At 42.8% G+C, this 18682-nt stretch overlaps 1 protein-coding gene across 5 annotated transcripts in view; it reads left to right on the top strand.

The window, feature by feature from the left end:
• The window catches only part of ASB5 (ankyrin repeat and SOCS box containing 5), a 65397-nt gene that overhangs the window by 35000 nt on the left and 11715 nt on the right, over positions 1-18682 (top strand). For 4 of the 5 annotated variants that reach the window (XR_006293903.1, XM_043557884.1, XM_043557914.1 and 1 more), the window contains one exon: positions 17075-17154. Coding sequence is in view for 4 of the 5 variants with exons in the window: in XM_043557884.1 (XP_043413819.1) it covers positions 17075-17154 (80 nt within the window). In the remaining variant the exon portion in view is untranslated. Of the gene's footprint in view, positions 1-3334; positions 3563-17074; positions 17155-18682 lie in introns of those variants that run through there. The other variant, XM_043557896.1, reaches the window with a different exon arrangement.

The raw sequence follows: 18682 nt of genomic DNA, 5'->3' as shown, positions 1-18682 counted from the left end.
CTCTCTCTGCCCCTCCCCCGTTCATGCTCTGTCTCTCTCTGTCCCAAAAATAAATTAAAAAACGTTGAAAAAAATAAATAAATAAAAATAAAAATAAAATATTCCATAGTCGTAAGTGGGGGAAACTGCCACCTGGATCCAAGCGGGCGTCTGTTCATCCTGACCTGTTTCCCAAGATTCAGGTGGTAGCCCAGCACTGCCTTTTGGAACCAGTGAGGTCCTGCAGTTTGTGATTGGTTGTGCGAGCCAAAAAAAGTTTCCAGTTGTGTCCCAAATATAATTTTAAACCTGTCAGAAGTTGATCCCACTATCTCGTTTTTCAGAATTTCTTGAAAAAGTTTATTCGCTCCCAATGGTGTCTTGGATGATTGTATATAGTTCTAGCATAATCCCTCTTAGATTTCAACTTCTCATTTTGAAATTTCTAAGGTACTCAGATTGCTCTCCGGTAGAAGTGCCTTTAGCTTTTTGATGATTTCCAGCGCTCTTTGAAATTTTTCCAATCTTCACAGCACTTTTTCACTGAGGATTGGCAACCAGCCCAAACATAGGTCCCCGACTTTTCAGACACATCAGCGTTGGTTAAAATGGGAATAGAGTGGCCCTGTTTCGTTTCCTTTATCCTTCCTGAAAGATGTAGAATTTTACATTAGCCTTTGTGGGGAGTAGTAGTATGTCATCTCTGATCCCTAGTGAACTCACATGCTTTTTCTGAGGCATAGTAATGCAGAATCTGTTATCTTACTTGGAATGTAATTTTTATTATTTCCAGCAGCGTTGTATCGAATACTAGTTTACTTTAAAACTTCTGCCCAATGATATCCTGCAGCCTATCCAGTCCACTTTTACATTGACACAAGGAAAGATGCTAGATTCTTCTACATATCCAGATATTTCACAGTGCGCTCATGTTTATATAATGACAGACATCCAGCATACAAGGGATTTGGTCTCAAACACATTCACTTCACTGTGCATTTTTTAAATGAAATCATACAGTTGAGCTACTCCATAGATTTAGCATTTTGTTCCTTATTTTTTCCACTAAATTAATTGTCACAACATTTTCCTTCCATTTCCTGCAGTCATTTCTTTTTTTTTCTTTTTTTTTTTTAAAGTTTTTTTTTAACGTTTATTTATTTTTGAGACAGAGAGAGACAGAGCATGAACAGGGGAGGGGCAGAGAGAGAGGGAGACACAGAATCTGAAACAGGCTCCAGGCTCTGAGCTCTCAGCACAGAGCCCGACATGGGGCTCGAACTCACGGACCGTGAGATCCTGACCTGAGCCGAAGTCGGACGCTTAACCGACCAAGCCACCCAGGCGCCCCTCCTGCAGTCATTTCTTAAAATTACTTTCGCTTTGGATGCACTGAAAATTTGTGAAAGAAGTGATTATTATTCCCTTAGTCCATTTGATTATATGTGTGAATTATTATATGTATTCTGCAGGCCAGCACACATCTGAGTTAACTACGTGTGTAGTTATGATGCGATCCGATGGCTTGTTTTCTCCCCACGGCACTGGAAATTTATTACCCCCCACGGACTACAGAAAGCCTTCTTGAAGTACTGATGCATTCTTGTGAATGCCATTATTCAAATCACTCTTTAACTTTTTTTGTTTGCTTTGAACGCCCACTGTTCAAGAGGTACAGTGCTAGGTCTATGAAATAACAGAGGTATGCACTCTGATCACACAACCCAGAGGGACAGCCATGGAAATGATGACAATATCTGGTGTCCACAATTTTTCAAGAACAAAAATTACCCCAACTCTCACAGTAAAGCCTCCTATATTTATCTTGCAACAATAAAAGTACAAAGCCAAAAAGTCAAAAGCGTAAAACTGAATTTTTTTTTTAAACAAAAAATTAGTATTTATTCTTACCGTGCGGCTTATATAGATCAGCACACTCCCCTATGGCCACCACCTGGGGACAAAGAACCTACAGTTAGTGACAACTGGACATAGAGAGGGAACGGACTGAATAAGCCCCTTCATCGACCACCCTACAGCCTTCTCAGACCCCTAGGAATGTGCCCCCCATACAGACTGCCTCAGCTGAGTTGGCCCTGGGCTCATTTTCCTGGGAAGGTGTGGCCTCCTTTGTGGTAATGTAATATGCGTCCAGCTCGTATACCCTTGCCCTTTGTATGTCAGTCATAGAATCCCAATCAGAGAATCAAAGAATGTTAGAGCCAGAAGACGGTCATCGTATCCAAGTTCTTCATTTTACAGAAGAGGCATCATTAAGCTGCTTGCCTCAGATCACATAGTTCGTAGGATTAAAGCTTAATTCAAGATAAGGGAAAGATATTGGTGTTTATTAGTGATGACTTGGAGGTAATCTGGCAGCAACTATTAACGGGGTAGCGCATGGGAAATAATTTTACGCATGAAATGTTTTTGTTCTTACCCAGCTTGTTATGTGAAGGCAATACCCCAATAATTTTTTTTTCTGTACATGCCAACAGAAGGTGGAGTCTAAAAAATAGCGATAAAAAAGTAAAGGTAGGTAACAGACTCTATGACCGTTTTTCATCAAGACAGATCTCAATATATTAATACTGTGTAACATGACCGCCAGCTCAGTTAATCCCTGGAGACCAACCATGGTTCAGTCGCTGCTCTTGACTCAGTCATGGACAGCGTACCCTGTTCTAACTTACATGCCAGCAAAAAATACGAGGCACAGGTGCGGTTTTTCCTCTCTGCTCTGCTCTGCCTTTTAGGGTGAAAGATCTGTTGTACTTAAATTGACCGCTGACGCCTTTTGGCCTAGAAATGACCTCCAAAAAAATCACAATAGTGAGCTGTGCCTATATAAATAATAACAGGACTGCGATTTTGTAGGGAAGCCAATTCTAAAGTTAGATTCTTACGAAACGAACATGAGCTACGTACCAGCTGACCCTAATGCACAAACACTGTTTACTCCCGAGGATGAAGAAGAAAGGCTAACCACTCACGGATCACAACAGAGCTTTCTGACTCTACCGTTCTGTCTGTAGCTGTTTTCAAGGGACAATTTTACATGGGATTGACTTGTCAATAATTCAAATAGGCTTTCATATTTTAAACGTAGAATTCATTTCTGTTCTGTTTCCCAGTAGGAAATGCAGTTTTACACATTTTTCCTTTCTGTATCGTGCAAATAGTTAAATACTTCCGGCCGCTGCTGAGTCTCCACTTTAAAAATAGAAAATGCTACTGCGTTTCTGGCCCATCCCCCACCTGCTCCTTACTAACCCCACTCCAAGTGTTTCTGAATAGAGCTCAGTATCCAGGCCATTCTCCAGTTAGCACACAGGAATCTTTGTGAAAGTCTCAAGGGAAGGAAAAAGTAGTTAGAAATCCAGTCGCTGGTATTTCTTCTGGCTAGAGCAATTGCACTTATGATACCTGGTTGTCGCAGACAGAAACGTCTACGACACGATGCCCGCAGATATTGCTGTTGAAAGGGACTGCGTACAGCAGATCCTCACGAAAAGAAGGCTAGCGAGTGTAGAAGAACGTTCTACTAAACGAAAAGCTAGCTGGGCTATTCTGACCAGTCAAGGTTAGTATAGCGGCCATTGCAAATCCGTTGGTATCCTGCAGTAAACTATGTTGACCTGTTTTTCGCAAATACTAACTTTAAGCTGTGGGTGCTTTCCAGAACGCGGGTTCTGAAATGTAAATGTATGGCATGGCAGAGGACCGCACTGTTTTCACTTTTTAGTGTATGGAGAATGCATCTGTGGACCCATTTCTATGACTGTAGATTAAACACAACGGTAAACTCTTAGCCTCTGGGTTGTTTACCTCTCTGTTTCCGCAGGTGCTTCCAAGTTGGTATGGAAACAAAGAAAGATGCTGTTAAGCAGGAAAAGACTGTTCACAAGCCATCAAAGATGAACATTTTGAATCACTTAAATTGGACCAGAACGTAGGAGGGTGATGGAGGCAAGAAAATGAGTAGAATGGGTTCCTTAGAATACGCTGACACAAAGTTATTAATTTTAGGAATAAAAAAATGTGAAACGTATAAAGGAGAATGAGCACAGTACCAGAAGGGAGCTTTGTGAGGAAATTAGTTTTAAAAAGAATACTCTAAATGTAAATTTTAGTGGAACACCAGTATGGTCAATAATAGACCTAACTGTTGGGAATGCAGACTCGAAGGTGACCCTTGTTCCAGGAAACCTCTATTTCCAAAAACGCTGCAAGACTTGCATTTACTGTGTAATAGATGAAATCTGAGAATATTACTGATAAAGTACTACAAATTTTAAAAATCTAAAAGAATACTTTTAAATAGGATGAAATACTATCACTTCTTTAAAAGACTGAGAAAACTTCCTAATGCTTCCTCCCCAGCACACATTGCCTTTCAGTTATTTTTTAACTGTACAATTATCAATAAAAATTAAGTATAGATTAGCATGAATAGAAAGTAGTTGACTACAAAGAAGACAGTAGTCAGCAAGTGTTTATTGAGCGATTACTGTGTGCTAGGCATTGTGTTAGAGGTTGGAAAGCAGTGATAAATAGTCTCATCATTTGCACGGTCCTTAGATCCAGGAGGAATTTAGGCAATTATTGTAGAATAATTATTGTAGAGCATTTTGTTCCTTCTTCAGTGAAGACTAAATTACCTAAATATGCACTTGACCACAGGTACGAGCAGCATACAAGAGTTCGGCAAGGTGGCTAAAAACAAACAAAAAAAATTAATTCAACTGGATGAGTCTCACACATTTTCACTTAAGACAGACTCCAGAGAAGTTGAAAATAAGCTGTAAAATTATATTTTAAAATCTAATTTCGTGTAGAGAAAATAGAGCTTTACACAATTTTCCTTGACATACTTTAAATATATTAAAAATAAAAAGGAAATGTCCTATGCTTCAATAAAAAAAAAAAAGTCTTGGCAAACTTTCATTAGATTTAGCTTCAAATGTTTCCGGCCCTGTGAATGAGAATGTAAACAGGCCCATTTTGCTGAAGGTAATTTGATGACATATATCAGGATCTTAAGAATTTACTCTAAGCAGATAATTAGACACATTCACAAAAATAAGAAATAATATTAATTCCTCAAAACTAAAGGCCACCTAAACATTCAGTAGGAGATTAACTAAATAATGGTATACCTATACAATGACATATGCATTATAGCCATTTAAAATGTTGTAGAATTATATCTATAAATGAAAACAAAAGGTTAAAAATAACCTGAGCAGTATGGTTGCATCTTGATTAAAAAGTGTGCATTTAGAAAAACATTAGGAAATATATACAACAAAAGGTTTGGTTATATTTGGAAAGCAGCATTGTGATTTTTGGTTTTTGATTGCAATGTATTTTGCTTTTGATTGACAATATATTTATTGTCTTATTTAATGTCCCACTTTTATAATTGAATAAGAGAGTACAGCTATTGTTGCTACTATTGCAAATATACATATTATTATATGAGAATGTAGACAACAATTCCACGGTTCTTTTTCATTTTTAGAAGGTAACACTTCTTAGTGTGTTTAATTAGTTTGTTTTGTAGTATTTATTATGGATCCATTATGGATTAACAGCCTACTAAGTATACTGTATGCTCTGTGGTTGAAGAGAAAATACTATATGATAAAGTTTCACTGAACATTCAAAAGGACTGAGTTTGCTTCCTGGATTGATCAGGTACTGATTTTAACTTGAAGCAAAGCATTTAATCACTGTCTCAGTCTTCTTGGGCTGCCGTAACAAAATACCACAGGCTGGTGGCTTAAACAACAGAAATTAAGTTTCTCATAGTTCTGGAGGCTTAGAGTCTAAGCTCAAAGTGCCCACATAATCAGGTCTTGGTGAGAACTGTCTTCCTAGCTTATAGTTGGCCACCTTCTCACCATATGCTCACATGGACTTTTCTTGGCGCATGTTTGTGGAGAGAAAGATCTCTTTTTATAAGTCCACCAACCTTATCAGATTAGGGCCCCATCCTCATGACCTTGCCTCCCCTTAATTACTTCCTAAAAGCTCTATCTCCAAATACAGTCAGCCACATTGGGTGTTAGGGCTTCAGCGTAGGAATTTGGTGGCAGACAAAATAATCCTGTCTTAGTCCACTTGTGCTGCTATAAAAAAAAGAAATACCAGAGACTAAGTAGCTTATAATAGAATTTATTTCTCACAGCTCTGGAGTCTGGAAGTCCAAGATCAAGGTGCCCGCACAGTCATGTTACATGAGGACCCTCTTCCTGGTTCATTGCTGGCACCTTCTCACTGTGTCCTCCTGTGGTAGAAGGGCTCGGATGTCTCCGGAGCCATTTTTATAAGGGTACTAGTCCCCAATTCATGAGGGTTCCACCCTTACGGCTTAAATATTTCTCAGAGGCCCCACCTCCAAATACCATCACATTGGGCATCAGGATTTCAACATATGAATTTTAGGACGACACGATTCAGTCCATAGCACTGAATCTCAGTACAATGGAAATAAGAGTCAGAGTTCTCTTAAAGACACACTGAGGTTCAAACACTTCTCACACAGGCCCATTTAACCCTTATAACAACTGGAAAAAGCAGATACCGCTGCCCCCATTTTATAGATGAGGAAACCAATTTAGCAACTTAAACTCACCGACTTGCAGTAGCAAATACATGATGGTCAGATGTCCAGTGTAGATACACCTTCCGTCCACAGCCCGGTTTGAAGCCCCCTCCACCTCTCCACCTGACCTGCCAGGGTTCTTAGGAAGGTCAACATGACTGTGTCTGAGGAAGCAGGAAGAGCCCACTGTGGAGCAGTGGCGAGGGAGACTGAGAAAATGCAAACGTGCAGAGTCGGTGCTGGGAACACAGGATGGCCACACCACTCACGCTCACTCTCAAGGAGCTGAGGTCTGTGGAAGAAAGAGGGCTTACACTCCTGCTGGAGCACTCCGAGGGTTTTCTGGACGAGAAAACTATGGGGCCAGGCTCTGCGAGGAGGTCAGGGAGAAACCAGTCTAGTTTGGCGAGATAGAACCTTACTCTGAAAATTGGCATGGTCAAAAGACGACAGCCTGCTTTAACTTCCCCATTAAACCTAGCCTCAAGCTCCCATCCCTCAGGCTGAATGGGAACTTTATCTTTTTATTTTATTTTATTTTATTTTATTTTATTTTATTTTATTTTATTTTATTTTTTATTTTATTTTATTTTATTTTTTATTTTATTTATTTTTATGTTTACTTATTTTTGAGAGAGAGAGAGACAGAATACGAGTTTGGGGGGGGGGGGTATGGGGGAGAGACAGACAGGATCCGAAGCAGGCTCCAGTCTCTGAGCTGTGAGCACAGAGCCTGACGCGGGGCTCAAACCCATGAACTGTGAGATCATGACCTGAGTAGAGGTCAGATGCTTAATCGACTGAGCCCCCCAGGCACCCCAAGAACTTTATCATTTTAATAATGTCCCCTCCCATCCTTTTCTTCGGCTTTGTGCTGAGGTGGGAGCTGAATGCCAGTGCACTAGGGAGGTGCACTTGGCCTCCAGTCCCCAGGCTTCCTGCTGATGAGCCTGCTGGCCGAGCCATTAATCCCTTGAAACAAGTTCAGCAAATCCTAAAGCTTAAGATGTAAAGCATGCAACTTTGTCCTGAAGGTGGGGACACAAGGGCGAGGACCCCTCTCTTCCTCTGCCTGTCACCTCTCAGGGGCGTGGCCAAGGCCTGGACACTGGCATCTGGTGCCTCAGGACCAGCATTAAAAACCATCCCTGTGGCTCTCTGCCTCTCCTTCTCTCCATTCCTTTGCCTCTCCCCTCTCACACCTCCCTCCTGCCTCTCTCTCCTCCTTTCTCTTGGCTATCTTCTTCTCCCTCTACCCACCCTCTACCCTCTTCCCCCGCCCAGTGTCTAACTCTCCACATAAGGGAAGCTACCACTTCTGCTTTTTTAAGCCCCAAGGATCAGAGCAGGCAGACCAGCAAAGCAGACAGACAGCCACAAAAGAAGGAAAATTGAGCTGGAGGAGATGATCCAAAAAAAGAAAAAATTGGGGGAACGCGTACAAGAGTCCAGTTTAACATAAGCATGGGGCATGTGAAGGCAAGTAACAGAAGATAAAAACAGAAGGTCTAATCCACGTGGCAGATAATCTTTTATTCTAGGATGGGCATGTGAGTGGCGAGCCATTCAAGGTTTTGAGCCTGAGAGCAACACGGTCCTAAAGGTGTTTTCGGGGTCACAACAGCCGCTCGCTGTTGTGTAGCCCGACCATGTGTGCCCAGCATGGGGTGTGACTGCCATGGAAACGGGGGCCTTTTCTAATTTTCCTCAAGGCACCTTGCGGGCTGGCTGGAACTCTAGGTGCTTTTGGAAGTTTAATTCAATGACAGTATTAAGGATGGTGGGAGAGAGATGGGCATCAGGAAGACCATCCAAACTGAATTCAAAAGGAAGTGGGCCATACTTAATTCATCTTTGTGTATCTCTGGCATCTAGAAGGGTGAAAATTGCTTAGAAGAGCACCATAAACATTTAATAAATGAACAAATAGTGGGTGAATGTGAAGGGCAAGATTATTGCTTAAGGAAATACTCTTAGGACTCATTGATGGGGGGGGGGAGTGGCTTGGGGCAATGGAAGAACCAATGAATTTAGGAGTCAGGGCCCCCAAGCTCTAGAGCATCATGTAATTTTGAACATTTATTCATCAACGAACATTATTAATGGGCTAAGTATTGGGGGGCATGGCAATGAATAAAATACATCAAGTCCTGCTTTCCAAGATCTTATATACTAGTGGCAATTATAAGAAGAAAAATAAAGCAGGGTAGAGAGACAGAATGAAGAACAGGACAGGGAGGACTTCTTAGAAGATGGCCAAGGAAGGGCTCTCTCAGAAGGTGACGTGCCAGGGCAGAACACAGGTCACAAAGAAAACCATGTGCAAATTTCACAAAGAGGCATGGCAGGCAGAGTGAACAGAAGTCCATGAGGTGTGCTTGAGGAAAAACAGTGAGGCCAGTGTGGCCGATGGAAGGGGTCGGAGGTAGAACCTGAGATCAGAGAGGAGTCTGGGGACACTGGTGGCTCACAACGACGACATCAGATGTTACTTTGGGCAAGAAAGGAAGCCACTGGATTCTCCGTGACTTAAGAAGAATCATTTTGGCTCCTGTGGTTACAACAGACTATTGGAAGGTCACAAGTAGAAGCACACAGACCAGTCAGCAGGCTTTTGCGGCACATCAGGTGAGGGAAATCGTGGCCGGTAGTGGAGCAGCAGCAGTGAGGGTTATAACAGCCAAAGTCTGGATTACACTGGAAGGGAAGAGGCGGGAGACTTACTGGTATCTGCCTGTGGGATGTCAGGAATAGAAACGAAGGATTACACGGAAGCTTCTGGCCTCACAGCACCTGGATGAGTGACATTGTCAGGAAGTGGATAGGAGATCTAGGAGGAGTCTAGCACGAGTTCAGTTTTCCATGTGAAGTGGAATTGCCCACTTAAATACCCAAGTGGAGAAGTTGGAAGAGCCAGCTGGAAATTTAAGTCTGGAATTTAGAGGCGAGAGCTGGTCTGGAGATGCAAATTTGGGCTCATCAACACGCAAATAATATTTATACCGATGGGACTAGAAGAGATTCCCCCTAAGAGCGAGTGTAGGCAGATGCTAGGAGTCCGCTTGGGTTGAAAAAAATTCACAAAAAAAGAAGTACTGAGCCAATAATAACTAACTCCCTCCTTGCAGAGGAGCATATGAAACAGTGACCATGTATGAAGTTTCCTTGAAAATGGTTGTGCTTAAGTTTAAGGCCATATTATTAGGGCCAGGTGATGGGGAGACGGTATTGTTTAAAACCATACAGAAGCAAAAAGAAATAACTGGTTTTGAGAGAAAGGTGACAAGTTTAGTTTTAGAAATGTATCGAGATGATTGACCTAGGTGAACATCCAGGAGTAAATTTCAGAATTGGCACAAAAATTTTTGGGAAGCCCAGGGAAGAGGCTTGGGAGATAATTGTCCCTAAATTTGGACCATTCTCTATCTATTTATAGCCCCCTACAGGTATCTAAGTAAGAGGAGCTAAAGCTTCATAACCTTAAGTAAGTTAAGTTGTTCTACCCTCCTGTTTAAAACAGGTCGCAAAAAGCTCACGGGGCGGATATTTGGAAATAATTGTTGAAAAGGGAATTTGGATTGTTTTTGACAGATTTCAAATGTGTTTGCTACTATGCTAAGTAGTTCACAGTGACTCCAACCCTGTGATGTATAGAGATTTATCCTTCCCATTATGGTTGAGAAAACTGACGTTCAAGAGGTTAATTACTACCAAGTTCACAAGTAGGATCTGTGCCAGAATTTGAACTCAGATCCACCTGAAGATGTCCAGCGTGCTCTGCCCACAGCCCCAGTGACCAGTGACAAGTAACTGGAATGACTAGATAGTCTCTTCCAAGAGCAGCACTGTTACCTGAGCAAGGCCTTACAGTCTCTTTCTCTCTTGATTTTGGATATTCGTGGATATCATAGTGAAATCTCTGCCTTCACTTTGTTAGAAATCCAGTCTTTTTTTTTTTAATGTTACTTATTTTTTGAGAGAGAGACAGAGCATGAGGGGCAGTGGAGGGGCAGAGAGAGAGGCAGACACAGAATCTGAAGCAGTCCCCAGGCTCTGAGCTGTCAGCACAGAGTCCGACGCGGGGCTCGAACCCACAAACCACGAGATCATGACCTGAGCTGAAGTCAGATGCTTAACAGACTGATCCACCCAGGCACCCCAAGTCTTTTTTTTTTTTTTAATTTGAGCTCAACCCCAGCACTTTTTTCATTTACCTGTTGTCTTTTTCTGTTCGGGACCAGACACTGTCTTCTTAGGAGATAATGACGGGATCCTAGACTGTGAACAAGAAACCAATTAGAGTAAGTTGCATACCCATGCAATTCACCACTTAGACCTAAAGTTTCCAAGGCACAGCTGTGGCTGGTGGTTTTCAGATCTGGACGAGATTTTTCTGAGGAAACTTTCAGAGAGGCAACAGTGATGGAAAAAGAGGACAGTCTCAAGCTTGGGAGGGACTGGTTTTAACAGCGTAATGCTTCCCTCCTTGTCAGGCGTGTTCTCATGGGTTTATGTAGCTCTATTTATGTGGTTAAACAGAAAAGTACACCATCAAGGTCAGTAAACGCCTGGTGATTTTTTAATTATTTTGTAAACCCGTGAGGAGGGATGGGCCAGATGTTGAGCCTGAAGCTTATCTGCATTTTGGGATCTTTAAACAAAATAATACAAAATTACAGACTCTTAGAAAGTGTCTGTGCAATGGAGGGGTCCTGAACTTAAGTTTGCACTGGCTTCATGGTAAATCCACTGCCATTTTGAAGAAGATAGTTGATTTAATGCTTTATAGCAAAGGGAGTTGTAAATTGCATTAACATTTGGTACCGATTCATATAGGAAGATGTCACTGCTTCCCATCTGTCCTTATAATTTCCTGTTTGAGATAAGTGTCCTGACTTTCCTATTTTGAGACCAACCGAGCAAAGTGGGAGTGACCCAAACACAGAGAGCCCTCTGCACCACTGCCAGTGCGAGGTTAGCTCTGGAATGAGGCTACGTCTTACTTCCGCACGTGGGACTAAGGAGAGCCAGGCACAGACTCTTTAAGAAGCAGATTGGTGTCATCATCGCTATGGGTAGAGCTCTCATTGTAATGCTTGGAGTTTATTGCAAGGCACACACTGTAAAGAAAAAATTAGGTAGGATAAGCAATTTGTCAAAGAGGAATGATCGGTAAGAAAAGGCAGTTTTGAAAAATAAATCCGATTTTAAAAGCCGTTTCGTTTTGGGTGGTGAAAGGTCATGTTACAAGGAGCTTAGAGGTCCTTAAGATGGCCGAACAGAGCTAGCAAACGACAAGCAAGTTTTGCTTTGTTTTTATGTTGATAAAAGAAAGATATGAGTCGGATTTACCTCAACAGTGGCTGGCTTGAAGTGCCATGGGGAGATGGCGATTTAGGTACGGTATACACTCTTACCAAACCGTATTTATCTAAGAAAGAGAATGTTTTTGCTCTAGCCATGCGATGTTTACAGAACAGGGTAGGCTCTCTCCCTGTAAATTATATACCAGATGTCTGGGGACTGGTGTTGTTTCTAAATATAGTCAAGTTACCTCCGTGTGGCACAGCGCGGCCTTCACAGAAGGCACCCGATCAGCCTGGCGAAAGTTACAGGCGTTTTGTAAAACTAATTTTCACACTAATTCCTCCTAAAGAGTTAAAGTGGACACTTAAAAAAATCTTAGCTACCCAGTTAAAGTCTGACAAGATTGTAAAGTTCCTGAACTGTTGTATATGAAGCTATGTGTAATTTTGCTTGGTTTTGAGAGAAAGTGTGTCAATCGTTCTAATGTAAAGCATGTCCATGTTGAAAGGGACGATATTTTATATGCAACACAGCTGAATGGAAATTTGCAGTTGCCGAATATCAGATTGTGAAGGCAGGAAATACGGAGGGGTGGAGGCTTAGGTCAAAACAGGAACCGGAATTTGATCTAGTACCTGTGATTCTCACACGTTATGGATTCATTTCAGAGATTCTTCTCCAGCATTACCGGGAATGAGGTGGGGTTGCTTGGGAGTTAAGCAAGCAGAGTTCAAACAAACAAGGTGCCTCGAGTCCCATGCACGTGCTATAGGTCATTCCTTCGGTAGATGGACATACCTACACTTCAAAAAAACGTAGCATGAGGTGTTGTTTGTTGGCTTAAATACATTTATAAATCATTCAGTTGCTTTAGTTTATTAAACTGATAGCACTGAAAATTATTGTAATGCTGCTGTTTATGGTTCGAGTTTCTCTAGTTTTGGAAAACAATTATTTTTCCCTAAAATTCCTACTAGAAGCCCCCCTATTTACCAGGTTGTTTAGCAAAGACCACCAGGTTATTACTTATAGAGCAGACTCTGTACTTGCTCATTCCCAGTCCCCCTCTCAACCCTGTCTGACTGTTGCTGGTGCTTGTCCCATTTTTGGTGGAAACCGAATCTTGGAAAAGTTAGATGACTTCATGGAAGCCACTGTCCTAAACTGGGATGCGAATCGTGGCCTGCCTGGCCCCTCCGTCTCTTTCCTCCTGAGCTTCTGTGCTCTAGCTTTATCTGTGTCTCATTTAATTCTCCTGCTCCCCGCCCCTCCCCCAACCTTCCACCCACTGCCCCATCCCCAACCCAGTGAATGATGGCAGACAGCAGGGGGCCCATGCTTGATCTCTGCCTGATGGGCCAAGAGATTCCTCATCCAGCATATCTCCAGTGGTTTTGTAACTGACCTCCCACCACGCTGCCCTGTAGATTACCTTTCACTCCCTTGTCATGCCTTTGGAGGTCATGTAAATAGAAACAGTACCAAAGACACATAGGGAAAACCTGGCTCAGCTTTTTCTCTCCCCACCATAATAGACCTAAGTCTTGGTGAAAAAGAAATTGAAGGTGCCACAGAAAGCTGTGTGACAGTCTGGGGGACAAGTGGTGGTTGGGGTACGGGGCGGTACCTTCAAATACTTCCATTTCTTTGTTTCTTCTGTTGCCTGTTTTCTAAATGATCCTTCTCCTTTCTTCCCCCCACCGCCTTCTTTCATGAACACCAACAAGCAATGCTGAAATTGTTCAGAAGTATAATACAACGATTTTGATGGGCAAACACATTAGTTTGCAAAAGGGGGATATCAGATTGCCGTCAGCTACAAATATTGTTCGCTTTGCTGCCCCTTAAAGGTCTTCATAAATATACTAGATAGAAATGAGCCCAAAATGAACCCAAAAGGCTATTTCTCTAAACTTTTCCCAATCTCAACATCTGGTTAATTGCCATTTAGCTAGTGACAATGAAAGAATAGGCAGCAATAATGAATCGGCATCATGTAATTCAGCATATATCTTTTAGAGGTAAATTAAGGTAACGAATTTATTGAGCCAATATACAAGAGAGAAAACATGATCATTACAATCATCATAAATACTATAAATGATTATTTAAATTTATATATTTAAGCAAGGATTACTTAAAACTTTATTAATTTACTACTGCTCTTCTGAGCAAGCTGAACTTAGTGATTTCACATATGTGATCTCTTTGAAAAGTTGTTGTAATTTCCTTATTTAAATCTTCACAATGAAATTGATACGTGTTCTTAAGTTCTCCAGAGTTTCACTCAGCAGTCAAGTTTACTTTAATGATAAAACAAACGTGTATGACTTTTATTTTTATTTTTAAAGTTTATTTATTTTGAGCAGGGGAGCGGCAGAGGGCGAGGGAGAGAGGGAATCCCAAGCAGGCTTCTCATTGCCAGCACAGAGCCCGATACAGGGCTCGATCTAATGAACCATGAGATCATGACGTGAGCTGAAATCAAGAGTCGGATGCTTAATGGACTGAGCCACCCAGCTGCTCTGACGTGTATGATTTTTAAAGCATCAGGTTTCACCTCAGAAGCTGAAACTCAAAACATAGCCGTTCCCCCAAATAATATTATTTACGATGGCGACTTTGCACTTTGTTTAGCGAGAACATAACGTTCTAACTTCTTAGAAATGATTGCTTTGTCGCCAAATATTGTCCTATCAACAAATATTTATTGCTGTGCATTTCAATCCTACTTTTAATATATAATAGGAGTGTTGCACACGGGAAAGAAAGAATGCCCAAAAGCTAATAACGGTAAATCTTCTTTCAGTTGACAGCTCAAAGAATTGGATGTCTGGCTTGCTAATCTTCTGAATAAGCAAGAAATAATGCTGGCTGGAAAGGGAGAACAGAGCAGTGTCATAACCAACTCCAGTTAGATTATGTAGCTCTCTTTAAGTGATGTTTCTCTTGGCTCTCATTTCTCAGCTTTAAAGTAGAACTAATAGGGGTGCGTGGGTGGCTCATTCAGTTAAGCGTCTGACTCTTGGCTTCGGCTCAGGTCATGATCTCGGCGTTCATGAGATCGAGCCTTGTGTAAGGCTCTGCACTGTCAGCGCAGAGCCTGCTTGGGATTCTCGCTGTCCGTCTCTCTCTGCCCCTTCCCCACTTGCTCTCTCTCTCTCTCAAAAATAAATAATTAAAAGGAAAAATTTAAAAACTAGAACTAATATTTGTCTACGCCTCGGCGAGTGTGAGGAGGAAGGGGGATCATGCACACGGTGCTGGCACAGGTGTCCCATGTCCCACTGCATGTCCCACGCGGCGCAGGCTGGGCATCGGCCACCATTACCGTTACTGGTACATCAGGGGTAACGGGAAGAGAAGCTGTGCCCCCTCGCCCTCGGGATTTGTGTCTTCCACAACATCCCATAATATCACCGGATGTAAAAAAGACTGATGATGGGCAGTTGCCTTCTGCCCTCTCTACCACGTTCACTCGGTCATTTCACGAATCCTGTGATATGTGGCCCACGTTTTATTTGGTGAAATCGTTTGGACCTCCCTTACGGTGTTCTGGCAGAGTTCTTCTGTGAGACCATAATTGAGGAAGCCTGGGTCCATGTGAGACTTCTTCAAAGGTATGAAATCATAGGAGCAATGACGTGTTTCTAAAGTACTACACCTTACCGCGTTTCCCCTAATTTCCTGACCTATTCAGAAAGCTTCAGACATGCTTTTTATAAAATGTCTGTTTCTAACAGCTAAGTGACTTTATTTAAATTGTACCAGGACTGATCAGCAGGGTTTTTAACATTATTTTTGTTTATTGTGTCCTGTGGATCCTCGAAAGGAGGAAGAGGGAGTAGACAAGAAGACAGATACTAGCGAACATAATCCCATTACGTCAGGAAGGCTCTCCCTCTAGCTAGCAGTGCTTCAGCTTATCAGCCAATGAGACCCCTTAAAGGAATGTTTTCCTGATTGGCACGGTCTGCATGTTTAATCACTGAAACACCTCCACGGGTGATCTCTCGTGTAGATTAAATAGAATCAACCATGCTGATCCTGTTTAAATTACAAGAAAATCACCGGGCACCAAGCCGGTATCATATAAAACCACCTGGGTGGACCACAAGGGTGGGAGAGAGAGGGGTGGTTGGATGCCACATGGCTCTGGGGGAGAGAAGGACATGGGGATTTCCACACGGGAGGGCACTGATTTTCTAATGGGAGGGGCGCATAGGCATGTAAGAAGGGGGAACTTGGGGGACAAGGTGGGTCAGTGCCTTTTTCTTCAGGATGTAGGGTTGGAGGGGTTGCCGACCATTGGTATGTGGAGAATCAGTGACCCCTGAGGGAGCCCTTGGCATTATCGGTACCATTTCAAACATCAATGATAGTCTGCTCCTCCCAACCCGCGACACCCCTTTCGAGGGCCCACCGGGCTTGTTCGAGGGCGCAGGACGTAGGGGTCAGCTACTCATTGTCCTTGGCAACCTGGCATAGCCCCTTTACACCTCAGGGCAAACTGTAAGGAGAGGACAGTCTGGGGGTGCAGAGAGAGGGGGGCATGGCAGGGCGGGCGTAGAAAGTAGAGAGGTGGGGTGCTCCTGCTGCTAGCCTTCCTAAAAGTGCCCAAAAAAGATTTTTGGGGGCGGGGCACCCGGTGGCTCAGTCCGTTAAGCGTCCGGCTTTGGCTCAGGTCACAATCTCACGGCTGGTGAGTTCAAGCCCCACATCGGGCTCTGTGCTGACAGCTCAGAGCCTGGAGTCTGCTTCGGGTCTGTGTCTCCCTCTCTGTCTTTCTCTCTCTCTTCCACTCCCGTTTGCACTCTGTTTCTCTCTCTCAAAAATACACAAACATTAAAAAAAAAAAAGTTTTTTGGAGTTCTGAGAAACCATGAAACAGGTACTTTTGGGGCATATCTAAGGGAACTTAATCCTCCCCTTCTTTGGAAGACAGTTCAAAAGGTACAGTAGTTCTGGGATTGGTCAGTTCCAGAACATGCTTTATAGCCCTTGGCATTCTGAAACTGCCAGGCTGGATCTTTTAGACAAGAATCAGACTTCCTGGTATATGGTCAGGTGTCTCAGTCACCTTGTTGAACACAGACTCTGGGAGTGTGTATTTCCAGGAACTGAGTGTGTCCATCAGGGTTCACTTCTACTCACAGATCTCGTCTTCTTTTCCAACAGGTTCCTGGGCAGACCGGTCACCACTACATGAAGCAGCAAGTCAAGGTCGTCTTCTTGCTCTGCGAACACTGCTATCCCAGGTGACGTATTAGCTACGGCTGGAAATACATCCCTGTCCCATGACCGTAGAACATTAACTTTCAAAAGTAATCAAAGAAAAAAGAATAAAGCTGCTTAATAAATGCTACCAGTCTTTTTTTTGTTTTAACCCCTATATCAGTCAGCTCTCTACTTTGCATTTAGCTTTGAGATTTCTTTATAAATATTTTGGTATAATCCTATGTCTTAATATACCGAGTTTCTCATACAGTATACTTGCTCACTGCAACATATTTCAGCAAGAAGTCACTGGACGTATGTATTATTCATTTAGCACTTCCACTGTGCTTTACTCTATACAATGTGTGCAGCTAATTGCAGAGAAAGTTTGGTCACAAAATATCCAAAAAGGGGTAATCAGAGAAGATGCCCAAACAAGCTTTTTTACATTAATCTGTCCTCTGTGATGGCGAATTACCCATGAATGCTACAGAGTGATCACTTCTCTCCCTGCCCACTCCTCAGCCTCACCAGAGGAGAAATGAAAAGCATAGATTCCTTACAGAAACACAGAGCACTCTGGCTTAGCCTGTGTGTTGTTAAAATTGAACGACGTGATTCAGAAGCACACCCAGATCTGGAAGTCATTGTCCTGGTGCTTCCTGGTATCCGGGAGAAAGGGATGCTCTCGGGTGGCCATGTGGGAAGGAAAGGCAGTGATGCCCGGGTTCCAGGACATGGCCCTGGGACTCAGGGCACCTGCATGCCAGGCGGGTTCTTGAAGTGGATCACAACCTTCCTGACCTTCCCTTCTTCATCTATAAAGGGAACATGCAGGACAAGCTGCTCCTGTAGGGCTGTCCTGTGATAACAGAGTGACCATTTTGTTTGCTCATCACTTGATGGGGGGGAAAAAAACACCCACCCTCAGAAAAGTCAGTAATTTTCTAAACATAACCCACTCGGTCCCCCCAGCCACCTACAGAAACCCTCACGCAGTTCTTTGAGAGGAGAGCAGCCTCACGATATTTTTCGACATGTATCTCATACACCCACACGCCAGCCAGGAAGAGTCTGAGGCTGCCCCCAGAGCCCGATGGGAAACAGAATCCAGACCTCTGCAGACGCTCGGCCACCTGGTCACCCCGGCGGGTGGCGGTTAGGAATTGGCTCCTTCAAGTCTGACTGCTGGCTAGACAATTCGAAATCTGTGAAAAGATAACCTAAGGGATCTAAAAAGTTGCCACCTGCTAGTGACAAAGATTGGGGGTGAATCTTTTCTTGCCTTCATTTTAAGATTCATCCCGGTATTCCAGGCCATGGCAGTGCATCATGCTATGGGGGTTTGGCCACGAAAATCTTCCTCTTACAGTGTTTAGTATGATGGTCAATAGACAGTGAGTTACCAAAAATGGCAGGAAAGCACAGAATCTCATGTCCTAATATTTAATTAGTTTAGTCCGACATCATTAGTTTAACTGGAATAAAGTGTTTTGTTGGTTTTGATTTGATTTTTAAAGTGTGTACTTGGTTTTGATTGGATAATAAAATAAGATGGAACTCTTGCCA

Source organism: Prionailurus bengalensis, chromosome B1, assembly GCF_016509475.1.
Source record: "Prionailurus bengalensis isolate Pbe53 chromosome B1, Fcat_Pben_1.1_paternal_pri, whole genome shotgun sequence".
NCBI classification, from domain to species: Eukaryota; Metazoa; Chordata; class Mammalia; order Carnivora; family Felidae; genus Prionailurus; species Prionailurus bengalensis.
Note: the sequence above shows the minus strand (reverse complement) of the source record. Positions and strands in the feature narration are given on the sequence as shown.